At 57.1% G+C, this 24,123-nt stretch overlaps 1 protein-coding gene across 1 annotated transcript; it reads left to right on the top strand.

The window, feature by feature from the left end:
• Positions 1–116: 116 nt before the first annotated feature.
• LMCD1 (LIM and cysteine rich domains 1) lies at positions 117–21,401 on the top strand. The gene is made up of 6 exons (XM_038149300.1): positions 117–168; positions 11,068–11,156; positions 12,395–12,650; positions 16,097–16,426; positions 20,005–20,220; positions 21,161–21,401. Exons 2-6 carry the CDS (start codon positions 11,068–11,070, stop codon positions 21,314–21,316), a joined length of 1,047 nt encoding a protein of 348 aa, XP_038005228.1. The 5' UTR covers positions 117–168; the 3' UTR covers positions 21,317–21,401.
• Positions 21,402–24,123: the final 2,722 nt, after the last annotated feature.

Genomic DNA, 24,123 nt, shown 5'->3' with positions numbered 1-24,123 from the left:
GGCACGCGCCCCCGCGCGCGCTCTCCCCGCTCGCCATTGGCCAGGAAAGTTTCGGGGCGGCGCCGGATTGGCTGAGAGCGGCGCGCGGCCGCCGCGCGCGCCAATGAAAGGCGGCGCTCGGGCAGCGCGAGCGGCGGCGGCGGCGCGGGAGCGGCGGAGCGGGAGGAGGTGAGTGAGGGGAGCGTGAGGGGAGAGCGAGGGGCTGAGGGACAGGGGAACCATCCCCTGCCGGGACAGCCCCGGGACAGCCGGAGCCATCCCCATCCCCTTGCCGGGACAGCCCCGAGACAGCCCCGGGACAGCCGGAGCCATCCTCATCCCCGTGCCGGGACAGCGAGAATGATCCCCATCCCCGTGCCGGGACAGCCCGGGCACAGCGGGAGCGATCCCGATCCCTGTCCCGGGCACAGCGGGAGCGATCCCGATCCCTGTCCAGGGCACAGCGGGAGCGATCCCGATCCCTGTCCCGGGACAGCCCGGGCACAGCGGGAGCGATCCCGATCCCTGTCCCGGGCACAGCGGGAGCGATCCCGATCCCTGTCCCGGGACAGCCCGGGCACAGCGGGAGCGATGCCGATCCCTGTCCCGGGCACAGCGGGAGCGATGCCGATCCCTGTCCCGGGCACAGCGGGAGCGATGCCGATCCCTGTCCCGGGCACAGCGGGAGCGATGCCGATCCCTGTCCCGGGCACAGCGGGAGCGATGCCGATCCCTGTCCCGGGCACAGCGGGAGCGATGCCGATCCCTGTCCCGGGCACAGCGGGAGCGATGCCGATCCCTGTCCCGGGCACAGCGGGAGCGATGCCCGCCGGAGGTGCCCGGCAGGGGCGGGCGCGCCCCGGGCCCCGCACGGCTGAGGAAGCCGGGTTATTTCCCGGGTGTTATTTCCTTGATATCGCTCATCTCCGGGCTTTCCTGCCCTCGCAGCCGCCGGGAGCGGCGACTGGGCAGACTGCGAGCTGGCGCACAGAGCCCATCGCTCTGCCCCGCTCCCTGCCCATCGCTCCCTGCCCATCGCTCCCTGCTCCGCTCCCTGCCCTCCAGGGGCACCGGAGCCGTGCGCCGCAGCCCCCGGGGCCGCTCCGTGCCTGCTTGGTGCTTATTTCAGTGCAAAAACCACCCCAGCGAAGCGCCTGCCGGCAAAGCAGCTGTTTGTTGTCTGAATGAACTCGCGTGTGCTGAGCTGCGCTCTGGGGGAGGGAGGGAGGGAGCCTTGTCCCCTTCTAGCCCCTCTGCAGAGTGTCTGCTCCCAGAAATGCCGGCCCTTCCCGCAGTGTGTGCTGCCATGGCCCTGGGCTCTGTGCAGGGATTCTGGCTGCCAGATCGAGCGTGTGGAATGGCAGCAGCTGCTCCCGTGACCTTCCTCTCTGCACCCCTGTCCCCGCGTGGTTCGGGGATGAGTTCAGCAGCCCATGTCAGCCTGGTGTGATCCCATCTCCCCGGGCAGTGCCAGGGTTTGCCCTGGGGCACCTCAGGCCCTGCCCCGTGGGGGTTGCTTCCCTCTGCCGTGGAGTTTTTTGGCAGTGCTGGCCTTGGGGGGTCAGCCTGGCTGTTGCCGAGGTGTAGCACCTTCTGTCCTGCTGGCTTTGAGCTGTGCCACTGCTGGATGCCAAGGAAAACGTTACCCAGTTTTACTGTGCCCTGGCTGCTCCTGCAGGCTAGCCGGGCCCAGGCTGGTGTTGGGCAGCAGAGTTGCTGTCTGGGTGACCCACAGAGCTAGGCCCTGCTCCTCAGCATCCCCTGCCCTGCTCTCCTGACACACACGGTGCTTTGGGGTGGCACTGAGGCATTCAGGACTCTTCCTTCCCTGTGTCTGACCCTGCTGGCTGCCCACCGTGGGACAATCGGTGCTGGGTGACAGGGGCACACCCCCGGTGTGGCCCCGCAGGGTGGCCCTGTCCCAGCAGGGATGGTCAGGGTTTGGTGGGACCTGCCGGAGGGACCTCCTGGTGTGTCCCCCCAGACTCGGAGCAATGTCCTCTCCCAGCAGGTCCCTGCTGCTGGCACCTCGGGCGTGTCCACGGGGTCCTGGCTGCCGTGAGCGCCAGCTGGAGCCCTCGGGAAGCTCCTGCCAGGCACTGAGTGGGGATGGATCCCACAGGAGGGAAAACAGAGCCTTTTCTCGAGGCTGTGTGCTGCTGCTGGGCTGTGGTCAGGCTGGCCCTGCCCCAGCAGCTCAGTCCCTGCCTTGTCTGGACAAGGGGGCTCCGAGCAGGGCTGAGCTCTGCCAGCAGCCCCAGCTGGGGGTCCCTCGGGGGGAGAGCAGGAGCAGGGCTGGATTTGGGCAGCAGGGAGGGCTGAGCAAATCCCTGCTGTGGGATAAACCCTGGCAAAGCTGTTTCTGCACTGGAGCCATCTCCCAGGAGCTTCTCAAGCCTCATCTGCAGGGGATGCAGCAGGGAGGGCTCACGGTGCACCCCAGAAAGGCTTCTGAATGCAGAAAGCATCAGAGACTTCCCAAAATGTGCAGCTGGACGCTCAGCTCCCGATGGGGCAAGGGCAAAGGACGAGATGTCACCTTTAATGCACTTAAATCTGAGGCAGTAGCACAGACTCTGCAGTGAAGGTGCAGTTCTGCTGGGGACCCTCCCGGGTTGCTGTGGGCAGGGGGGATGCCAGGCTCTGCACAGTTCTGCTGCCCAGCTGCCTGTCTCCTCTCACCTGAGCGCTGCAGGATGAAAAAAAGACATGCCAGCTACTTTGTACTTCAAAAGGGATATGAAGTGACAGAATGAAAACAAGGAAAAAGAATAACGCAGTCCCTGTATCAGTGTCTGAATAATCGTTCTCCCAGCATGAGTGGGTGTCTCTGCAGTAGACGGCTGTTTAATTTCCTGAATCCTAAGGCGGGCACTTTTTCTGGGCATGGTGTGGAACACTGTCAAATTTTAATTTAGCTTGGCAGTGTCACACAGCCAGTCTGAGCAAGTCTGGGAAGGCGAGTCTGGAACTCATTAGAGCTTGTTGCGAGGCCCCGAAAATCTGATTTTCAATCACTGTTGGGTTTAATTATTGTTGATGTCTTGCCTAGAGTATTCTGGGATTCTTTCTGAGGAAATTAAAGCAGCATGAGTGGGACAGCATTCTGTTTGGCACAGGGCTTGTTTAGATTAAATTCTGAGTGGAGAGTTAAAGCTCAGAGCAGGGAGAGGCGATGGCTGGCACGGCGTGAGTGCTGGAGCGGGCCCAGCTGGCCAGGCAGGCTCTGTGTACTGTTCTCACTAAACTCTGTCCCTTCTTGTCAGAGCAAAATAACCCACGAAGCTAAAAGCACCCATCTAAGCCAAGGTAAAGTTTACTCAGTTAATACAAATTTTGGTTCTTTAACTTTTTCTCCCTTCGGTTCTTCAGCGTGGGACTCGCAAACATCCGAAGCATCCTGCAGGACAGCAGAGCAGGGCTGCTGTTGCAGGGCTGATTGGGCTCCAGGCTATGGTCTTGGGTCCTGGTGCCTCAGGGAGAGGCAGGAGCTTCATCAGCAATGCTTGAAGAGCCCTCTGCAGGTGTCTGCAGATGGGCTGGGAGTGCTGGTTGGGACTGGCAGCTTGCATTGGTGAAGTCCAAAACCTGGGAGCTTTTCAAAACTTTTCATCCCAGTTGGAAACTCAGCTTTGTCACTCGAGGTTTCACAGCCTGGGTGCCTTGGTCAGGGTGTGCAGGGTGCCTGGGCTGAGCCCCGAGCTGTCCCCACAGCTGGCAGGGGCCTGGCTCTGTGGGAAGGATGCTCAGCTCCCAGATGACAGGGCTTCTGCCCAGGGGCTTCTGTGGGACACATGTGAGAAGCCTCTGTGGTGTCCCAGAGCTGTGTGAGCAGTTTGGGTGGCTGGGGATGAGGATGCTGAGTGAGGGGCCGTGGAGGCCTGCCCGGGTCCCCCAGGGGTGCTGCTCTGCTGTGTGACCCTGCCAGGGCTGCAAAAACCAGCTTCCTGTGGGCTCCGTGGGGCTGCAGCACCGGCCTCGGAGCGGTTCCGCCCCGGGAGCGGCTTGGCCTTGCAGCGTTCCCGTGCTCATCGTCCCTGCTCTAGCAGAAGCTCAGTTTCATTGTGCAGCTGGCGCTGTCTCTGCAGAGCCACCCTGGGCCGTGAGGAGCTTGGTGCCAGGGCTGGGGACGGGTCACGCATGGCTGTGGGGACAGGTCACGGCCGGGGAGGTGGCTGTGACTGCCCTGAAGGCTGCTTTGTCCCCAGGACACCGATCGCTGCTCGCAGAGCCGCGTCCTCGTGCTGGAGCCCAGGGGAGGAAGCAGATGTGGATCTTAATGGGGAAACCTGCTCTGGGCAAGTATTTATAGCCATGGAGTCATAAAGCAGCACAGGGGTTAAAGACCTTATTTTGGGACTTGGACTCAGAGCTAAGCAGAGTCCGATGAAATGCAATTTACAAATTACAGAATCCCTCTGGTCCTGCAGAGAGGCAGTGTCTGCAGTATTTGTTTGGGCTGGGGTTTTTCTCCTTTTTTAAAGGAGGAAATACTGTATTTCAGCCGTCCAGGAAAGGCAGTACTCAGATGTCCCATCTTGGAGCTACTGTTGCATTTAGAGATGGGGCTCAGAGAAAGGGGAATATTTCCAGGCAGCTGTTTGCAGTTTTTGGAGAGCTGGAGTTCCCTAGTGCTGGTACCAGCCTGATTCCCACACTTGCACCATCTCACCTACTCCCAAGGCTGACTCCATGGCTGCTCACCTCAGATGGGCACAGGACGGTGAGTTCTCTCCAAAGCATCCTGATGGTTGCCTGTGTCTCGCCAGTGTTTGGGGTGGCACAGTCCCTCAGCTTCTGCCTTGGGTTCAGGGCATCACCAGCCACAAGATTCACTTGCCCTTTTGGTGTGCTCCTTCTGAAGGCTGCAGATGTGCTGCTCAAAACCAGCTCGCTTGGTTTTCTAGCTTGTGCTGAGACTGTGAAGCTCGGGGCTGCTACGGAGGGGCTGCAGTGCAGGAAGGGTGAGGGACAGGGATGGGGGGCCCAGCATGGCCCTGCCCTCGTGCCACCTTCAGCTCTCTCTTGTTTTCTCCACTAAAGATCCTTCTCCCACTGCTGAGAAGGTATTTAGTCCTAATCAGTTGTTATAGGGAGATTTGATGGAATCAGCCCCGTCGGTGCATCCTGTCAGTGTCCTGAGGGCCCCCCATCCCCAGTGGCATCCAGAACCTTCTCCCCATGTGGGAGATGGGAAGGACCCAGCTGGTTCTGGGCAGGTAACTGCAGATCCCCCTGAGACCCTTGCCTAAGTGCTCTGGAACTCAGCACATCTGCTGTTTGATTAGCTTTGGGGGTTCTCCCCATTCCAGACACTTCCTCATGTCTTGGTTTGGGTGTATAATTAAGTCCAAGTATCTGAAGCACTGTCTGGCTTTGTGAAAAAATCTGATTTTTCAGCATTTGCCCTTCTCTTATCATTAATTCACACATTGTTAGTGAAGAAAGGAATGCTGCCAGCTATGTGCTCTTGGAGCTATTTGCAGAGGCCCTGGTCGTTGGAGCTCTGTCATCCTGTGGGCTGGGATCTGGCAGCTCCATTGAAATAGTTTCCTCCAGTATCAGTGCCTTTACCTGCTCTTTATGTTGCTAAAATAAAAGGCAGCAAACTTCTTACTCTGCAAAGTTTAATACAATGAGTGCTTGCAGTATTCCAGATGATATCAACCCATTCATTGATGCCTGAAATAAATCCAATAGAGAGAATTTGGGATGAAAGACAGCCTTTTGTAAGGGATTTTTTTTTCCTGTGAGTGTGGTAATTGGGATAACGCTTGCTTGGAATCTGGCAGGGGAACAAATTGCTTGCAGGTCATGATTACAATGGATGTTTTCTATGAAAATGAGAAGAAAATAAATCAAAACATCCCTTTGCTGTTCTCAGAACTGCAGCAGTGAACGTGTTTATTGGTTAATGCTCTTCTAAGGGCAGCTGCTTGCCTTGCTCAGATTTTTCCCCTTGCAGTTGCTGTCAAGGAGCCTCTCCTGAGATCCAGAACAGCCCCAGGTGTCCCACCTGAGCTGCCTCCTGCAGGGGGTCCAGGGGACGTTTGGGCTGCTCTGTGCCAGGACTGGGACTTGGTTCCTGAGCTGGACCTCACCAGACGTTAGGTGCAGTCAAGGAGGATGTGGAACTTTAGGGTCCCTTGCAACCCAAACCATTCTGTTTGCTGGTCAGCAGCAGAAAGAGTTGAGCCAAGTGTCCAACATGGCACTGGAGCATGCAGCATTCCCCTTGGATGTAAGCCCTTGCACCCTCCAGTTACTGGAAATCCATTAGGAACTTTGAGCTAGCCCCAAATCCATTAGGAACTTTGAGCTAGCCCCAAATCCATTAGGAACTTTCAGCTAGCCCCAAATCCCTAAGGAAGTTTGAGCTAGCCCACTGTTACTATGCAAGCTCAGCTCTATCATAGTCCAATAATGCCAACAAATGATCTGCTCTCCATCCCCACCCCTCAGCAATTGTGCTGAGCAGACTGGTCCCACCCCTGTGAATATTGTGTGGCTTTTCCCCATTCCTTTGTTCCCGGGTCTAGTTCAGGCTTAGCTGTAAATCTTCAAAACTCATTGCAGCTGGAGGAACCCCCCAAAGGGTTCTGGAGGTGGCTCAGCCTCCCGGGAGCTCTCTCCTGCCACGGCTGGGATCCAGGGCAGGGTGTCTGGTGCTGCAGGGAAGGGTTTGGATGGAGCCTGTCGTGGCCCCTGGGGAGCACTGGCTGTGGGGAGAGGTGAAACGAGGACCTCAGCTCTGAAGGGCTGTTGTGAACTTGGAGTAACTTTTTGGAAACCAGCTTTTCCTCTTCCCTCCCTAAAAAGGAGGGGAAAACATACTTGAGGTAGTTACGTGTCTCCAGCACCGTTTTCAGTCTCCAAATAGGGTGTTGTGCAATAAATGCTTTCGGGATCCAGAAGCCTCTGTGGAAGCAGGAGGGCCCCCTTTGCCAGTCCCTCCTGGGCCCGTGGCTGTAGCACTGTGTCCCCAAAGCCCTTTTGGGGGCTGGAGAGCCGTGGGTGACTCAGGCAGCAGTGGCAGGAGGGGTGACTGCCACGGGACACCCTTCACCCTGCCCATGGATCCGCCCCAGTGACACTCGTGCTCTGCTGGCACCGAGCACAGCCCGCAGAGAGAGCCGAGTCCTGCCTGTCCCCTGCTGCCAGGGGGGACAGGTGTGCTGGGGCTGTGCTGGGGCTGTGCTGAGCTGTGTGCTGAGCTGTGTGCTGAGCTGTGTGCTGAGCTGTGTGCTGAGCTGTGTGCTGGGGCTGTGCTGAGCTCTGTGCTGGGGCTGTGCTGAGCTCTGTGCTGGGCTCTGTGCTGGGCGCTGTGCTGGGGCTGTGCTGGGTCCTCCATGGTCCTGGATTAGCCACCACACTGGCCAAGCTTACCCAAACTCTGAAGGTGATTTCAGGCCCGAGTCCTACCAGGTTCTGCTGGCCCTGAGGACAGTCCCTGGCAGCAGAGCCAGCTGTCAGACTGGTTTCAGTAGAGCCTTTGGCAAAGGGTCCTTGGCCAAGGTGTGCTGGGCTGGCCAGAAGGTGACAAAGACCCCTGTGGAGTGTCAGCTGAGCAGCAAACAGAGCAGGCTGTGCAGCTGGAGCCTGACCTGCTCAGAGCTCCTGGCCAGTCCTCCACCTCAGCAGACCTGCCAGGGAAGCTCAGTGCTCCTTTGCAGAGGAGTCCTCAAGCTCTGGAGCAAGTTGCAGCCGTGTTTGGGTTCTTTCCTTGTCACTTGTCACTCCAGGCTCTCCATTTTCCAGCAGCTCAGCCCTGCCTTTGGCCGGTGTAACAGCGACCCATGGCATTACTGGTGTGCTCCTGCCACTGCTCAGCAATGTTTTTGTGGGTAGAACAGCCTCGATTTCCTATCATTTCACTACCCAAGAATTTCCTCTGCCCTGACTTGCTTTCTCTCCTCTAGCAGCAAGAATGCTGTGAGGCTCAGAAAGCCAAAACAGAAATCTTGCAAGGAGCGTCTATCTAGTCCTGTGAGCAGGATTTGCTTTTCTTCAACCAGTTTGTTGACACAGGACTGGTTTTGGGGTTTTGGTGCTTTATTAAAGCATTACAAATGTCTCCAAAATCTTAAGGTGATGCCAAGGTTCAGCTGCACTTCTCAGATGGGCTTGGGCATAGGTGGAGCCTGGGACAGTCAGAGCATTTGTTTCCCATTATCTCACCGGGTTTGGGGTTTTTGCAGTGTCTTGCATAATTTTTCAAAGAAATCTCCTTTTATGCCGATGTGAGGAGCTGCAGCAGAGCGTGAGGAGCAGCCCTGTGCCTGGGCAGGACGTGCAGGGAGCGGGCACGGGCGCTGTTGTGTCTGGCCCCGCACAGGGACGGGAGTGAGAGTGGCTCAGCTCTCCCTCTGCTTCTGGAGGAGTGAGGAGTGACGCTGTCCTCCAGAGCCTGCCAGGCCTTTCAGAGCCCTGAGAGGTGCTGGCCCGAGGGTGTGAGCTTGTGGACACCCTCTGGGGCTGTGAGTCCCTGCACTGGCACTGCCCCCCCAGTGTCAGCCTGTCCGGGAGCTGCCTGTGCTCCTCCCTCAGTGTGCTGCTGACCACACTTCTCCCTGTGCCTTTCCCCTTGAGTGAATGAGCCTTTTCCAAGCGAGTTTATTTAATCCAGATGTTTGTATTTTAGATAAACCACCACTTGCAGTCCCTTGCTGATTCTCAGCTCCTGTTTGACTCACTAAGATCTGAGCCAGCTAAACCCCAGCAGTTCGTGGTACCCGGCACATGGCTCCAGAACTGCAGGGCTGTGAGTGGTCTGTGTTCCCTCAGTGTTTTCATCTGTCCTGGACAGCTGGCACATGGCTGAGGAATCAAAAACACCCTCCGTTTGGATATTAGAGGCAGAGGGGACTATCTGGGCATCTTAAGGCAATTTTTAAGATGTATTTTTATGAACTCTGGGTGTGTGAGGTCTTGTCATTGGCTTCAAAGTATTGGACAAACTGCAGGTGAAAATTGAGGTGAAAATTCCAGGTGAAAGATGGGGCAGAAATGAAGCAGCAGTTCTGGGGCAAAGGGAGCTGAAACAGACCACTTCCTACACCTTGGGCTGGGTTTTTCCAGGATGAGCAGCCTTGTGTGGAGACTTACTGGTTCTGGGCAAGAAAAAATGGCCTGTCATCTCCCTTAAAACTGGCAGACAAACACCTGGTCATTTCTAGAACATCTGTTTATAAAAACTTTGTACTAGTTAGCAACATTGTGTTTTCCCAGCAAGTGAAATATCTTTCCTGAGTGCCATCAAATAACCTTTTCCTCCTGAAAGCTGCAGCGTGAGTTTGAGCACCAGACGAGAGCTCAGGGTGCCCCAGGTCCTTGCAGGGCGTTGAGGAGCCTGGTGCTGGAAGTGGCACAGGTGGGTGTGGGGGGAGCAGGAGGAGAAGGGCTGCAGCATCATGGCTGGGTTTGCCTCTGAGCAGAGATTCAGAGCCTGGAGACACAGCCCGGGGCAGCCCAAGGGCCCCGGGTCCCTGCCGGGGAGCAGCATCTGCTCTTTTGCCTCAGTTCTTTCACCGCTCTTGGTCCCTCCCTTTGAAAATGGGTTTTGGCAAGGACACCTTGTGAGGTGCCAAAGGGATTTAAATAGTGCATGATCTTGCACTGCAGGACTGTGGCAGTGCAGGGACGTGCAGGGACTGGAGCCATGGGCAGGTACCAGCACTGGCACCTCCACAGCCTCACCCTGCCCTGCCAGGGCTGAGCCCCGAGCCTCTCCTGGGCCAGGGAGCTGGAGGACGATCCCTGTGGGTCCCTCCCAAGGCAGATGTTCTGTGAGTCAGGCTCTCAGTGTGTGTGCACAGCTGAAGAGTCAGTTCCTAGAACAAGCTCCTGCCTCGAGAGAGATTAAAGAGCTTTCACAAAACCTGATCAACGGCCCCAGAAAGGCAGGGAGTTGAGAGACCTGTGCGTGCCACAAGCCCTGATGGGAAGTGCAATCTGTGATGGCCAGAGGGGTCAGAAACCTGCCCAGCCCCGACACCTGGCCGTGCCTGCTGGGGCCTGGAGGTGTTGGGGTGTGCTGGAGGCCGGGGAGGCCGTGTGCTCTGATCTCTGACTGCTCAGAGCTGCTGAGCTGGGGTGAGCTCCCGTGGTGCTGCCATTGCTCCTGCTGGGCTTGGCACTGTCCTTGTTTCCCCTCAGCTCATTTTTCCAGGGAACAAGCTTGTCTTTCAGGCAGGAGCCTGACAGCTCCTGTGTAAACATCCAGGCTGAGATAAATTCGGCGTCTGGCGGTGTCACCTTGCCCTGGTGCCTCCTGCAGCACTTTGTTTTTGTCTCCCGCCATACCCCGCTGCGTTCCTCGCGCTCACAAAGCCATGTTGGATGAACCCATGGGGCAGGAAGGAAATAGGTTTGTTTTCCCATGTGATGGGCTCCTGGTGTGGGTTTTTGCTTGTCTTTGTCCTGTTGGGAGGTTGTTAGGATGTCTCTGCAGCAGTGAACACCCAAGGACGGGTGACTTTCATCTGTTTGCAGTGAACAGCGAAGAGCGCAGCGCAGCCACAGCCCCCATGTCACTCCACCACCCTCTGCTCCCCAGAGCATCTCCCCACTGTGTTTCCTGTTCACTGTGGAAACCAAACCCAAAGTCCAGTGCCACCACATTCCCAAAATACACTTGGAGAAAGACCAAGGAGGTCCGAGGTGCAGTGAAGCAAGTTCAGCATCAGGTTATAGCAGTGCACCTCCACGTGTCCTGCCTGACCCTCTGACTTGCACAGACCCACGTGCAGTACGTGAACTCTACAAACTGGATCAAAATGGGACCTGAGGTCTCTGTGGAGGAGGTGAAGGTGGCTGCCCAGTGTCTGGGCATGTTCCCTGGGTTTGATGTGTCAGCCCCTCCATCTTCCCTCACTTTAAAGGGAAAGCCTTCACCCCAAGCATCCTTAGATAAACTTGCAGCAGGGTTGCATGGACGTGGTCAGATGGTGTTGGGAGCCTTGAGGTTTCGTGGGACACGAGGGATGGCTGAAGGAATCACTGTGTGAAGGGCAGTGTGCACTGTCAGGGCTGTCTCGGGGAGCCCCTGAGCACAAAGCCTTCCCAGCTGGGTGTCCTGCTCTCTTGCAGATGTCGGGGAGCCAGCCACAGGTGGGAAGAGGCGTGCCTTGTTTGCGCTGCAGAGGGCTGTGCACGGGCTTCGAGCCACACTCCTGGAGGTAACGTTGGTAACGTTGGTCCTGCCCTGCATCCTGGCTGAAACGTGCCTGCTGGCAGAACATCTCGTTATTGATGCTCCATTCCCAGTTTTTCCTCCTAAAACCACAAATTCGGGTAAATAGCCCCTGATGTCGGCAGCTGCTGGGAGCACACCAGCAGAGTGCCCAGCTCAGGGCAGGGGCTGCTCCCTGTCCCAGCAGGACAGCAAAGGGGCTGTGAAATGGAATGCAGCCATCCAGATGTCACTCACTGAAAGAGAATTAGTGCCCTCTGAGCTGCCTCACAAACACTGGGCTCCTCTCCCTCTCCCCAGGGCGCTGGGCCCGCGCTGCTGGGGCAGGGAGGCTGTGGTCCAGCTGTGCTGCTGCAGCTGGAATGCCTTGGATGCCTTCAGCTCCCCTTGTGGTACCTCAGCTGTGTGAAATCCAAACTTTAAAACACTCGTTTGGTGGAAGCACAACCTTTTTTTTTTTATTGCCTCCATTAAAGGCTGGTTGGACTCATTCTTACTCCAAGATCCTGCTGAAATCCTCGGGGTTGTGTCAGAGTTACTTTGCCCCTTTTGCTGTTAGTGTTTGATGGCAGTGCTGGCCACCAGCGTGTCCTTAGACACTTGTCTGTGTGATTTATACCTATTATCATTCAAATTACAGTCAATTAAGCATCACTTCCTTCCAGCAGTCACTTTTATAATGGCATGTAAAGATTCATAATAGGCAAGGCTGGTGCTGGTCTGTTGGAATCTGCTGAGGAGACTAATCTCCAATCTCGTGATGCTTGAAGGGGTTTCCAGAGTTCAGGGGAAGCAGCAGCTCCCCATGGGTGGGAGGCAGCAGATTTTGCAGTGCCAGAACACAGGGAATGTGCCAGGACACACTGCCAGAGGGCGGGGATGGGTGGGATATTGGGAATTGTTCCCTGGCAGGGTGGGCAGCCCTGGCACAGGTGCCCAGAGCAGCTGTGGCTGCCCCTGGATCCCTGGCAGTGCCCAAGTCCAGGCTGGACACTGGGGCTGGAGCACCTGGCACAGTGGGAGGTGTCCCTGCCATGGCAGGGTGGCACTGGGTGGGCTTTAAGGTCCCTCCAACCTAAACCATTCCATCCTGAGCCTTTTGTCCGCGCCGTAAGCCCAGGCTGTGTGTGCCCCTTGGGAGAGGCCGGCACCCCAGGGCCCTGCTCGCCCCGTGCCGTGTGCTGGTGTGAGTGTCACCACGCTGGGGGGGCTCTCTCGGCACAGGAAGATCTGCAAGTCGTGCAAGTGCAGCCAGGAGGAGCACGGGCTGAGCTCGGAGCTGGACGATGACCACAAGATCGGCCGCCTGCTCTCGGGCTCCAAGTACGCCACGCTCACGGCGCGGCTCAAGGGCGGCGACGGCGCCCGCATCTACAAGAGGAACCGCATGATCGTCACCAACCCCAACATCTCGGGCAAGGACCCCACCTTCGACACCATCACCTACGAGTGGGCTCCCCCCGGGCTCACCCAGAAGCTGGTAAGGGCACCCAGGGCGGGCTGGGAACAGAACTCTGCTCTGGGATGAAGCTGTTGGGCAGAAATAGGGAGCCATGGTGTGCCTCGGGGAGCAGGAGCACACAGAGCAGGAAGCCATGGTGTGCCTCAGGGAGCAGGAAGCCATGGTGTGCCTCGGGGAGCAGGAAGCCATGGTGTGCCTCGGGGAGCAGGAGCACACAGAGCAGGAAGCCATGGTGTGCCTCAGGGAGCAGGAAGCCATGGTGTGCCTCGGGGAGCAGGAAGCCATGGTGTGCCTCGGGGAGCAGGAGCACACAGAGCAGGAAGCCATGGTGTGCCTCAGGGAGCAGGAGCACACAGAGCAGGAAGCCATGGTGTGCTTCAGGGAGCAGGAGCACACAGAGCAGGAAGCCATGGTGTGCCTCAGGGAGCAGGAGCACACAGAGCAGGAAGCCATGGTGTGCCTCGGGGAGCAGGAAGCCATGGTGTGCCTCGGGGAGCAGGAGCACACGGAGCACGCCGTGCTTTGGGAAACTGTAAATAAGCAGAGTAGGTAGGAGAGGGGGATGGAATGCCTTTGGGTTTTATGGGTTTGTTTACATTTCTGGGAGAAGTCTTAATGGATTTTACAACTAGAAAGCTCTTCATCTTGTGGTAAAGCCCATCTGCAGTAAAAGCATGGCTGAGGAGAGATCCCTGCCCTGCTGCCCTGTGCAGCCCATGCCTGCTCCAAAGCCCCAGGCTGGATGTAAGAACAACTCCAGGCCTTCTGGAGGTGTCTGGGCTGGGCAAGCAGAGGAGCAGGAATGGGGCTGGTGGGCAGCTGGGTGGTTGTGCCTCAGGGCTCCTCTTCTCCTGCACTCAGAGCATCCCTGTGCTGCTGGAGGAGTCCTTGCCTGGAGAGTGGGCTCAGAGGCCCATTCCCGGGGTCCCTCCCAGTCCTTTTGATGAAGAACAGCAGCCCATCCCTGTTCCAGCATCCTTGAGGAGTTCCTGTCCCCAGGAGCAGGAGTGGGAGGGCTCCTCGTGCCCGGGGTGCGAGCCTGGCAGGAGCTGAGCTCAGTGCCTGAGAGCTCCTGCCTGCAGCTCCTGTCTGCATGGGCAGCAGCTCTGCCCACTGCTGCTGCTGGCAGAACCCCTCTCATCTCGAGCTCTGGAGCTGGGGATTTCTTCCTTACAGTTCAAGCATAATCTGCTCCAAATAAAAACAGCGTTTTAAAGGGAGCTCAGGGTAAAAAGGCAAGGTAGGGAGTGTGGTCCCCTTCCGAGGGCTGGATCCAAAACCAAGCCCCCAGCCCAGCTCCAGCTCCCTGCCGTGCCTGGTTTCCATCTGGACCAGCTGTGTGGGAAGGGGTGGAAGTGGTTTTTGGCATGTGGAAGTGTGAGCCAGCAGAGCACTTCTTGTGGGAAAGCCTTTAGCTGGCTTTTCACTGTGCTGTGGTGTAAAACCCTTCTGTGTGCCACTGTCAGGAGTGGGCAGTGAAGAGCTTCTGCTCCTCAAATGAAACAAATAGCTGCAAGCTATTGATGCCAATCAACAAAAAAAACCTGCTGAAAATGCAACCAGAGACCTTTTTAAAGAAGAATTTGGGATGCAGATGTGAAAGTGCAGCCACAGCCCCCAGAGCCAGAGTGGTTAATTCAGCTTAAAGCCAGTTGTCCTGAGGGCCTTGGACAGGCTGGGTGGGGGCTGAGCTGTGTTCTGGGGATGCTGCATTGAGGCCCTTCCCTTCCCCTAAGCCTCCAGCCCAGTCCCACCCTCCTGATGGGGGAGGTTCAAAAGCTTTATGGAAGTTTTTGATCTCTTCATAGTGCCTGGACAGGCTGGAATATCTCTTGGTTCAAGTAAACAACAAGCAGGAGCTTTGGAGACAACCTTGATAAATTCTGGCTTGCAGATCAGCTTGACAGACCTTGGGGAGAAGTGCTGGATGTCAGCCACTCTCGGGATGGTTTCAAAGGGACTTGGGCCAAAAAGCTGTTGGTGCACAACTGCCTGGCTCCAGGGGTTTCCTCCTGAAGGCAGGCTGGAAACTTGGGATGCCTTTTAACCTTGTTTTGCTGAAGTGGACGGTCAATAATAGGAGGAAGTTCAGAGCATGTTCTTGTTAAGCCGTGCCTGCAGAAGTCATGAAGCAGATGCTTGGGTCCTGGGGGAGAGTGAAAAGAACAGGCACAGTGTACCGAGTTGATGTCTGATATCCCAGGGTGCAGTGATTTTAACTTGCACCCAAGAGTGGGGAAGAAGCCCTGCTTCCGTGGAATCATTATCTGCTGCTGTTCCAGATTTCCTGTCTGGAATTCCGCCCGGCAGCACTGCTCTCTGCCTCAGAGGAGCCAAGGTGGAAGCACTTGGAAGTGTTTCCTGATGTGCTGAAGTGTTCAGTGCTGGGCACGCATTTCTGTGTTGAAAAGCCCAGCCTGAACCGGCCGGTGTGCCACAAACAGTTAAATCTCTTTGCTAAGTTTTTTAAGATTGAGTTCTCAAGTGCTGACCCAGTGAGAAGCAAATCTAATGCAGCTGGATGCTGGTCTAACAGGGAATGGCAGGGAGCCAACTGGCTGCCCTGTCACTCTTCACACTACAATAGGAAAATGCCAGAGTGGGAAACTCCCTTCCCTTGCTCAGGCCAGGAGAAGTTAACTGTGCAGCCCCCGGGGCCCACGAGCAGTAACCCAGCCTGAGACTGAGACTGAGACTGAGACTGAGACTGAGACTGAGACTGAGACTGAGAGGGGTTTGATCTCTGCCGAGGCTGTGGCCAGTTAAGTCAGAGACTTCATTTTGGGCAGTTTCTGGGCATTTCCTTTCCGTGTCACAGGGCATCAGTAACCAAACACCTTCCCTCTGCTGTGAAATCAGCATTCAGGTGGAACTGGTCAGTGTCACAGACTCAACTGCTACCTGAATTTGTCCTGTATTGTGATGATTTCATTAATTGGTAAAGGATGATATCCCTTTCACTGTGAGCTGCTCTGCCCGCAGCCCCGTGGGCTCTGGGGTGCTCAGTGTGGCTGGTGACTCACGCCCTGCAGTGCTCCCTGTCCCAGCATGAGGCAAGAGAGAGCTGCTCATGGGTTTTGATGTTTATGGGTTTTCAGTCTTTTCAGCAGCCGTGTTATCAAATTTCATGGAAAAGTGTCACAGTAGTGCCAGCGAGGGAGGGTGTGCTGGGATTTCTGTGCAAAGCAGGTCTGTCTGTGCTGCTTTGCTTTCCTGGGCAAACTGGGGTTTGTATTCAAACAAACAAACAAAAAGTAACCTAAAACACCGTAAAAACACCCCGTCTGTTTTCTGAGGGTGAAAGGATCCATAGCAGCCTGGCTGCCCCTGGCATCCAAGCCAGTTCAGCCTTTAATTTCTGCGCTGTGGCTGCAGAGGGAGGAGGGAGGGCACGGGCGCGCTGCCTGCCGCTGCTCGCTGGCGGGGGCCGTGCCCCTGCCCAGCAGCTCGTGTGTCCCGTGCAGGCCATGCAGTACATGGAGCTGGTCCCCAAGGAGCTGCAGCCCGTGGCGGGCACGGAGGGCGCGGGCCACCGGCGGCGGCGGCTGGCGCGGCAGCTCCCGCTGCACGACCAGGACCCGGCCCAGTGCCGCGGCCTCGCCGAGGGCGAGCAGCAGCTCATGCACGACTTCGTGAAGAGATACAAGGCCGAGGCCCTGGGAGTTGGGGAGGTGGCGCTGCCGGGCCAGGGCGGCGGCGGGAAGGAGGAGGAGAAGCCCCAGGAGAAGAGCATCGACCCCGGCAGAGCCCCCGAGTCACCCAACGGGGCTCTGGAGAGCACGGCCGGGCACTACGTGAGTGAGGGATGGCAGCATGGGATGGCATGATGGGATACTGGGATAATGGGATACTGGGATGGGATAATGGGATACTGGGATGGGATAATGGGATGATGGGATGGGATGGGATAATGGGATAATGGGATACTGGGATGGGATAATGGGATATTGGGATGGGATAATGGGATACTGGCATGGGATAATGGGATATTGGGATGGAATAATGGGATACTAGGATGGGATAATGGGATACTGGGGTGTGATGGGGCTGCTCCAGGCTCAGGGAGCCAATGCGAATAGATTTGGTCTCAACTCAAGGGACAAAAAAGTCACAGCAGGCAGGGTGATCTGTGCCTCGTCCCCATCTGGCTCCCAGGGCATTCTCCATGCCTGCTGCAGGCTCGGTCACATCACAATGCTTTGGAGCAGCACTGTGAGGGCCTGGAGGGCTCCTCTGCTCCAGCCGGCCCTGCTGAGCACGAGGGTCCCTCTGGCAGGGCTGATGAGGGCCATTCTCCTCTTCTTCATCTCCCTTCCTCTGCAGCCAAGGCCTTGCTGAGCCGCCAAGGTCAGGGGACTCTCACTGTGGGAACTGGTTTGAGCTCTGGGTCCTTGGCAGCTCTGAAAGGTTGGGCATGACACGTTCCTGGATGATATGGGTAGTGATTCAGTAGAAAGCTGAACTTGATGATCTTGGAGGTCTTTTCCAACCTTCACCATTCTGTGATGCAAGTCAGTATTTCCAGGTGGGCTTCTTACCCAGAAAGACCCCAGATGACAGGAGGTGAAGGCTCTGTGCAGTTAGCTGTGAACATGGAGATAGTGTTCCCAGGGCTGTAAACACTCTGGGGAAATGGAAACAGCTGCCCTGGGTCCCTGGGCATACAAATACATTTCCACAGAGAAATGGCTGAGATTCCTCAACACCCTTTTAGATTTATGTTCCCCCAGCACTGTCTGGAGTGGCTGCTGAACAGATGCTTATCATAAAATATGGTGAGTGGAAATACCTTGTCCTGGTCCTTGTGAGGGTGACTTGCAGCAGAGGATTTAAAGCTGAAAAAGCAAATGGTGTCCAAGTGTTTTTAAGAGGAGATTCTTTCCTGCCGTTCCTGCACTGAGGTTGTACATGAAAGAGCAGTTTTCATTTTCAGCCCATATTGGGTAATGTCTCCCCTCTGCCATGGTCTGTAAACGTACTTCTGACTTTGAATCCAGTGGCACAGTAAGGACTTTCACTATTGCAACAAAACACTGAATTTTAAGATAAAAAATAGCCAAAAAAGGAAGGTTTCCTTTAAACATATCAATAAGTCATCCTAGCAATGAGGGTTTACTTAAACTGCAAGTTTGTCCTTTCAAATAAATAAATACATAACTGTGATGTTATTCTCCTTAGTTTGAAGCATCATTTCTCTCAAGGCACCAGCTGAAAAATGGAACAGCTTTCACAGCAGGGGCAGACCCACTGGGACAGCCTCTCTGTGCAGCCCAGGGCATGGCAGAGCCGGGGAGGACGGGGGCCAGTGGCCCTGCTGGCCACAGAGCCCGTCTGCCTCCACATCCCTGCTGCAAGTCTGTCCCACGGGATGAGTGTGCTCCACAGAGCACAGAATCCTGACCCCCAGAACTGGGAACTCCTCTGGTGTTACAAGATTTGATTCCTGGCCTGGAATCAAATCAAATCCAGAGGCAATTGATCCAAATCGATCATTGTTCCCAAAAGCTCGAGGCCAGCAATGCAGGGAGTGCTCAGAGTGCTGGGGGTGTCTGGGAGCTCCTTCCCTGGGAGCTGGCAGTGCAGAGCAGGAGCTGGGGATGAGCAGGATGGCAAAGCTTAACAGAACTGGACACTTTTTTGGCCAACACCTCTGCTAATTCAGCTCATAAGGTATTCACTCCTCTGCCTGCATGATGGAGATGTAAAAGGAGCGCCAGGCTGTAATCCCATCTGAAATTTGAAGGATCACCTGTTTGTAGTGTGTAAATAGCAGGATATGGAGGTTATACAGTGCTTGGGGAAAGCCTTGTGAATAGATTTTCCCTGTGAGTAATTCCACAGAAAGAAACAGCAAAATAAGTTGTTTTTTTAACAGTTCTTGCTGGCAAGAAACTTGAGCTCCGGGTTGGAAACTGCCGTGTTTGTTCCTGCTTTAGATCCTGCACGATAAGCAGGGCTGGGCTGCTGGGGCTGTGGCTGATGGGTGCCCGGTGTCCCTCCTGCCCTCGGGGCCGTGCCAGCTGCTCCGTGCTGTGCTCGTTCAGCCGCACCAGACAGCCACAGCTGTGCTCCCAGCCGAGCTGCAGGGATGGGGCTGTGCTCTGACATGTGTCTGGAGCCCTCCGTGGTGGAAGGAGCAGTGTCAGCACACGCCTCCCCTTCCAGCTGCACAGCAGCCCAGCCAGGAAACATCCTGTCTGCTGCAGCCTCTGCTCCTCAGCCTGGCTTCCCCGGGAGCAGGGGCAGTGCCCATCAGCCTGGCAGAACGGGCCAAGGGCGCTGGGGCAGGCACTGAGAACCCCCCGAGCCAGGGAGAGGCGATGGGGGAAGGCTTGGGGTGCAGGAAGAGCAGTGACCCACCAGGGAGAGCCACCTGCAGGGTGCCCAGGTCCCGTGGCCTCTGCTGTGTGACACCTGCAGGGTGCCCAGGTCCCGTGGCCTCTGCTGTGTGACACCTGCAGGGTGCCAGGTCCCGTGGCCTCTGCTGTGTGACAGGAGGGAGGAGGGCAAGGAGACTGAGTTGGTGCCTGCACTCCTGTGTGAGCCGGGGCAAGGGGCTGGCAGTGCTGGGAATTGTCCCTTTCCTATCCCTGCCCCATCCCTGCAGGCCTCCTGCAGCTCAGGCACTGTTGTTTATTGCTCCCGAGAAATCCTGGGTTTGTGTCTCCTCTCCTCTCGAGCAGCTCGGGAGTGGAAGGTGTCTGTGCCCGTGGCAGGGGTCAGAACTGGGTGATCTTCCAGGTGCCTTCCAACCCAAACCATTCTGTGGTTCTATTATTGTACCTGCTAGAAGCTGTTGACCTCAACTGGGGTGTTTGTGGGTTGTCACCTGGTCACAGGGCCATTCCCAGCCCCTGACCTGTGCCACCTGGAGCGTGCTGGAGGGGGCACAGCAGTGTGACACACAGGCTGCTCCCGGCTTCAGTGGGAATGGAACAACATCCTGCCAGCCTCTGAGGGGAGCTTTGAGGCTGGCTCTTCAGTAATCACAGAACTGCTCTGCAGGCACAGATAAAGAGCAGACCTAGTGCGTCTGGTGTGTAATGTGCATGGATGCCATTAATCTTGAGAATAATCACGTCTAATTCTGGCTCTTCGGCCTGCTAGAAATAGAAAACACTTGCTGAAATCTGTGGAGTGACAGCTGAGTTAGGCACAGACAGAAAACAATGAGAAAAGACCAAAGCTCCTGATCTCTTTTCAAATTTACCTCTTTGATGTGCTGCACTGTAGGAATTCCTAACTTCTTCTTGGAGAACCTTTGGATTTTGGGGAAGGTTTTAGTTTGGGGGGTCCCAGGGCCCCTCAGGATTGCCCAGCGCTGTGGGCAGCAGCCCTTGCCCTCGCCGCTGACGCTGTCCCTCCCGCGCAGCGCTGCGAGTCGTGCCAGCAGCCGGTGCCCGGGGACTGCCCCGTGGTGTACGCCGACCGCGCCGGCTACTCCCGCCTGTGGCACCCCGCCTGCTTCGTGTGCTGCCGCTGCCAGGAGCCCCTCGTCGACCTCATCTACTTCTGGAAGAGCGGGGCCGCCTGGTGTGGGCGCCACTACTGCGAGAGCCTCCGGCCCCGCTGCGCCGGCTGCGACGAGGTACGGACCTGGGACCCCTGTGCCAGGGCACAAAGTGACCAGAGCCCCTGGGACCCGTGTGCCAGGGCACAAAGTGACCAGAGCCCCTGGGACCCCTGTGCCAGGACAGGGAGTGACCAGAGCCCCTGGGACCCCTGTGCCACGGCAGGGAGTGACCAGAGCCCCTGGGACCCCTGTGCCAGGGCACAAAGTGACCAGAGCCCCTGGGACCCCTGTGCCAGGGCACAAAGTGACCAGAGCCCCTGGGACCCCTGTGCCAGGGCACAAAGTGACCAGAGCCCCTGGGACCCCTGTGCCAGGACAGGGAGTGACCAGAGCCCCTGGGACCCCTGTGCCAGGGCACAAAGTGACCAGAGCCCCTGGGACCCCTGTGCCAGGGCACAAAGTGACCAGAGCCCCTGGGACCCCCGTGCCAGGGCAGGGAGTGACCAGAGCCCCTGGGACCCCTGTGCCAGGGCAGGGAGTGACCAGAGCCCCTGGGACCCCTGTGCCAGGGCACAAAGTGACCAGAGCCCCTGGGACCCCTGTGCCAGGGCACAAAGTGACCAGAGCCCCCGGGACCCCTGTGCCAGGGCACAAAGTGACCAGAGCCCATGTGACTCACTGTGCCAGCTGCAGAGCCTCTGATCCCCCCTGTGCTGGGTGGGAGCCACCAGTGGCCCTCTGCTCCTGCCAGTGCCAGGGTCAGTCAGGGCTTCTGAGCAGCCTGGGCTGGTGGAAGGTGTCCCTTTCCCGGGCAGGGGGGTGGGACAAGGTGACATTTACAGGTCCTTTCCAACCCGAACCATCCTGGGATTATTCTGTGTAGCCATTCCCGACCTCCAGGGCTGATGGGCTTGGTTGGTGGGAGGTGTGGGGGGGTTCTCCCTGCTCCTGCCACGCTCCAGCTTGGTGGGGTGGTGGAAACGAGCAGCTGTCTGTCTGTCTGTCTGTCCTGTAGATCATCTTCTCAGAGGACTACCAGCAGGTGGAAGGGCTGGCCTGGCACAACAAGCACTTTGCCTGCCTGGAGTGCGAGACGCTGCTGACGGGCAAAGCCTTCGCCCTGGCCAACGCCAGCCTGCTGTGCACCACCTGCAGCCAGAGCAGGGTCTGAGCAGGGGCAGCCGAGCCCCACGGGCTCCCCGAGCCCCCACCAGGACTGGGGGCATTTGGAAATACAGCACAAGGGGAAGGTTACAAAATTTAAGAGTCTGACTATTCACTTGCAAGCAACTCCGTGTGCCCTTGCACCCAGCGCAGCGTGAGGAAAGCGTTTCCTTGGGGTCCTCTTGGCTCTGCCAGGGAGCCCTTGTGCCCACGGGCGGGAGGTGCACGTGTACCTGGCCAGGAGGAACTGGAAAGGAAAGGAAAGGAGGGGCTGGGCTCTGCTGGTTTTTGTCAAGTCTGTCCAACCTTCTTCTAAGATCTTGCAATAGTCTTTTGGAAATAACACATCTCAGCAGTAACTTCTGGCATACTAAACCTACAGCTGTGGTCAAAAACAAGGGGTGTTTGTGGTTTTTAAATCCTTACTGGAATTAGGCTAACAGGCTGCTGCCACTGTGCCAAGGCAGTGGGTTTGAGGAATTTGATCAACTTGCTGACAGCAGTGGTATAAAACTGCAGCCACCTGCAGCTGGGGCTTTGTCCTGTGCCATGAAGCAAAACCAAGGAGTGGGCACACAGGGCGAGGGGGTCACCCTGGTCAGAGGGGCAGGGCAGGCTCTGCCTGGTCAGCGGTGACTCAGCCCGTGGAGCTGCCACCCTGGCACTGGAATGTAAAGAATTCTGTGGAAAACAGCTTTGTCAGCTGTCTTGGGGGGCAGAGAATGTGTGTGTGTCCCTGAGATGCTGCAGTGTCACTTTTTCCCAGCAGCACTTCAGTGACCCTTCCAAGCGCCAGGCAGCTGTACCTTCCCCTGGGAGCTCCTTGCCTGGGCTCTGCCCTGCTCCTGTTCCCACAGCTGTCCCTTCCCCTGGGAGCTCCTTGCCCTGGGCTCTGCCCTGCTCCTGTTCCCACAGCTGTCCCTTCCCCTGGGAGCTCCTTGCCCTGGGCTCTGCCCTGCTCCTGTTCCCGCAGCTGTCCCTTCCCCTGGAGCTCCTTGCCCTGGGCTCTGCCCTGCTCCTGTTCCCGCAGCGGTGCCGCTGCCTGCCAGCCTGGCGCTGGCGCTGCCCCGGGCTATGGCACCGAGTCCCTGCGGGTGTTCATCGTTCCCTGCATCAGAGCTGCTTCTGCTGCCCAGGGAAAACCTCGGGCAGTGCAGGCTGGCAGGTGTGTGCCCAGTGTGCCTGTTCTCCTGAGTGTCCTGGGGATTTGCCACAGAACTGGAGTGTTTTCTCGCCCAGGTGAGTGGCCGAGGAGCTCACAGCTGCTGGGGCTCGTTCTGCTCAGCAGCCTCTGGTTTCTCCTCAAGGCCTGCCCCGTGTGTGGGTGTTGGAGTAACCCACTGGTGTTGGAATAACTCGGGGGAGAGAGCTGGTGGAGCTGGGGCTGCTGCTGGGCTGAGCAGTGAGCTGTGGGCTGCCCAGCTGGGGTGGCACAGAGCCCCACGCGGGGCACAGCCACCCCTGGGTGCCCACTGCGCCACCAGCAGCCTGCCACAGCCCCTGCGTGGGGACACTGGGGTCCCACAGGAGCCAGGGGCGGGAGCAGAGCCGGGGCTGAGGTGCACAGAGGGGTGAGCTCCCTGCCACCCCCGGGGGTGGCACTTCTGCTGCGTTTGGGGACCCACATTGACACGTGAGCACTTCAGAGGTGGCATTTTCAGCAGAGCCCCAGTTTTGTGGGTAACCCTCCCCTGTCCCCTGCCTGGGCAGCTCTGGGGGAAAGGGGATCCCCTGCACCCCAGGCTGGGTTAAAAACTCAGCGGGTGGCAGTGGACAAGAGGTGGTGCCTGGCTGCAGGGTGAGCCTGGGCAAATGGCAGAGCAGAGGCACGGGGACAGCAGGGCTTGGGGGGCAGCCCTGGGCTGGCCTCTCCTCTTGCCCTGTCCTCACTCTGGAGGCTGTGAGGGCAGGGCTGGGTCACCCCCAGCGCCCTCCCTGCCGTGGGTGGGCTCTGACACGAGGGGGGCCAAGTTCCAAGTTCACTTTAGGCACAGTGAAGGACTCCAGGGACACGCTGTAGATCCCTTCCAGACCTAAAGGGCTCCAGGAGAGCTGCACAGGGACTGTGGACAAGGCGTGCTGGCAGCCCAGTGCAGCAGGTTCTGAGCTGTGATTTTGTGATCTGGAAACTGTAATTTGTGGAAGTCCCTGCTCCAGCACACACTTACTGGCTTCAGGCTTTGGGACTGCTGGCACCTGCTCAAGCCTTGCAGGTATTTCTGCAGCTCGTAAAATATTGTCTGCTAAAGAAATTTACTGCAATTAAACAGCTTAACAAAATCCTGTGCCTCTCCAGTGTCGGGAGCAAAAGCGTGAAATTAATGCATCAAACTGCTCGAAACATATGGGAGCCTTTAGTGCTGATATTGGAGCTGACATTCAGGGTAGGCACGGGCTGATCCTCCCCCAGCAAGGACAGCGTTTTAACTCGTGGGGCTGCAAAGGACAAAGCCCTCCATGTCCTGGCACGGCCAGGGCAGTGAGCACAGGGAATTTGTGCTTCCTGTGTGAGCATCCAGCTCCAATTTCAACTCAAGTGTTCTGTGTAGTTGTTCTAAATACAACTGACAATACTTTTAAGTGTTCCTGAAGCTTTAAATAAAGTATTTTTGGATACAAAAATCCTTCACCTGCTCCCCCAGTGCCAACCCAGCCGGGAGCAGGGGTGGGAGAGAGGGAGGGCAGAGCCTCCCTACAGAGAAATAACCACTGCCTGGGCAGGAGCCACATTTCAGCAAATGTTTTGCAAGCTGAAGTTTTTCAGAGCCTAACTGCTCTGAATCTGCAAATATTTGCAGTGCTGTCTCATTTGCG

Source organism: Motacilla alba, chromosome 12 (assembly GCF_015832195.1).
Source record: "Motacilla alba alba isolate MOTALB_02 chromosome 12, Motacilla_alba_V1.0_pri, whole genome shotgun sequence".
NCBI classification, from domain to species: Eukaryota; Metazoa; Chordata; class Aves; order Passeriformes; family Motacillidae; genus Motacilla; species Motacilla alba.
This window is presented reverse-complemented; position numbering and strand designations above follow the sequence as displayed.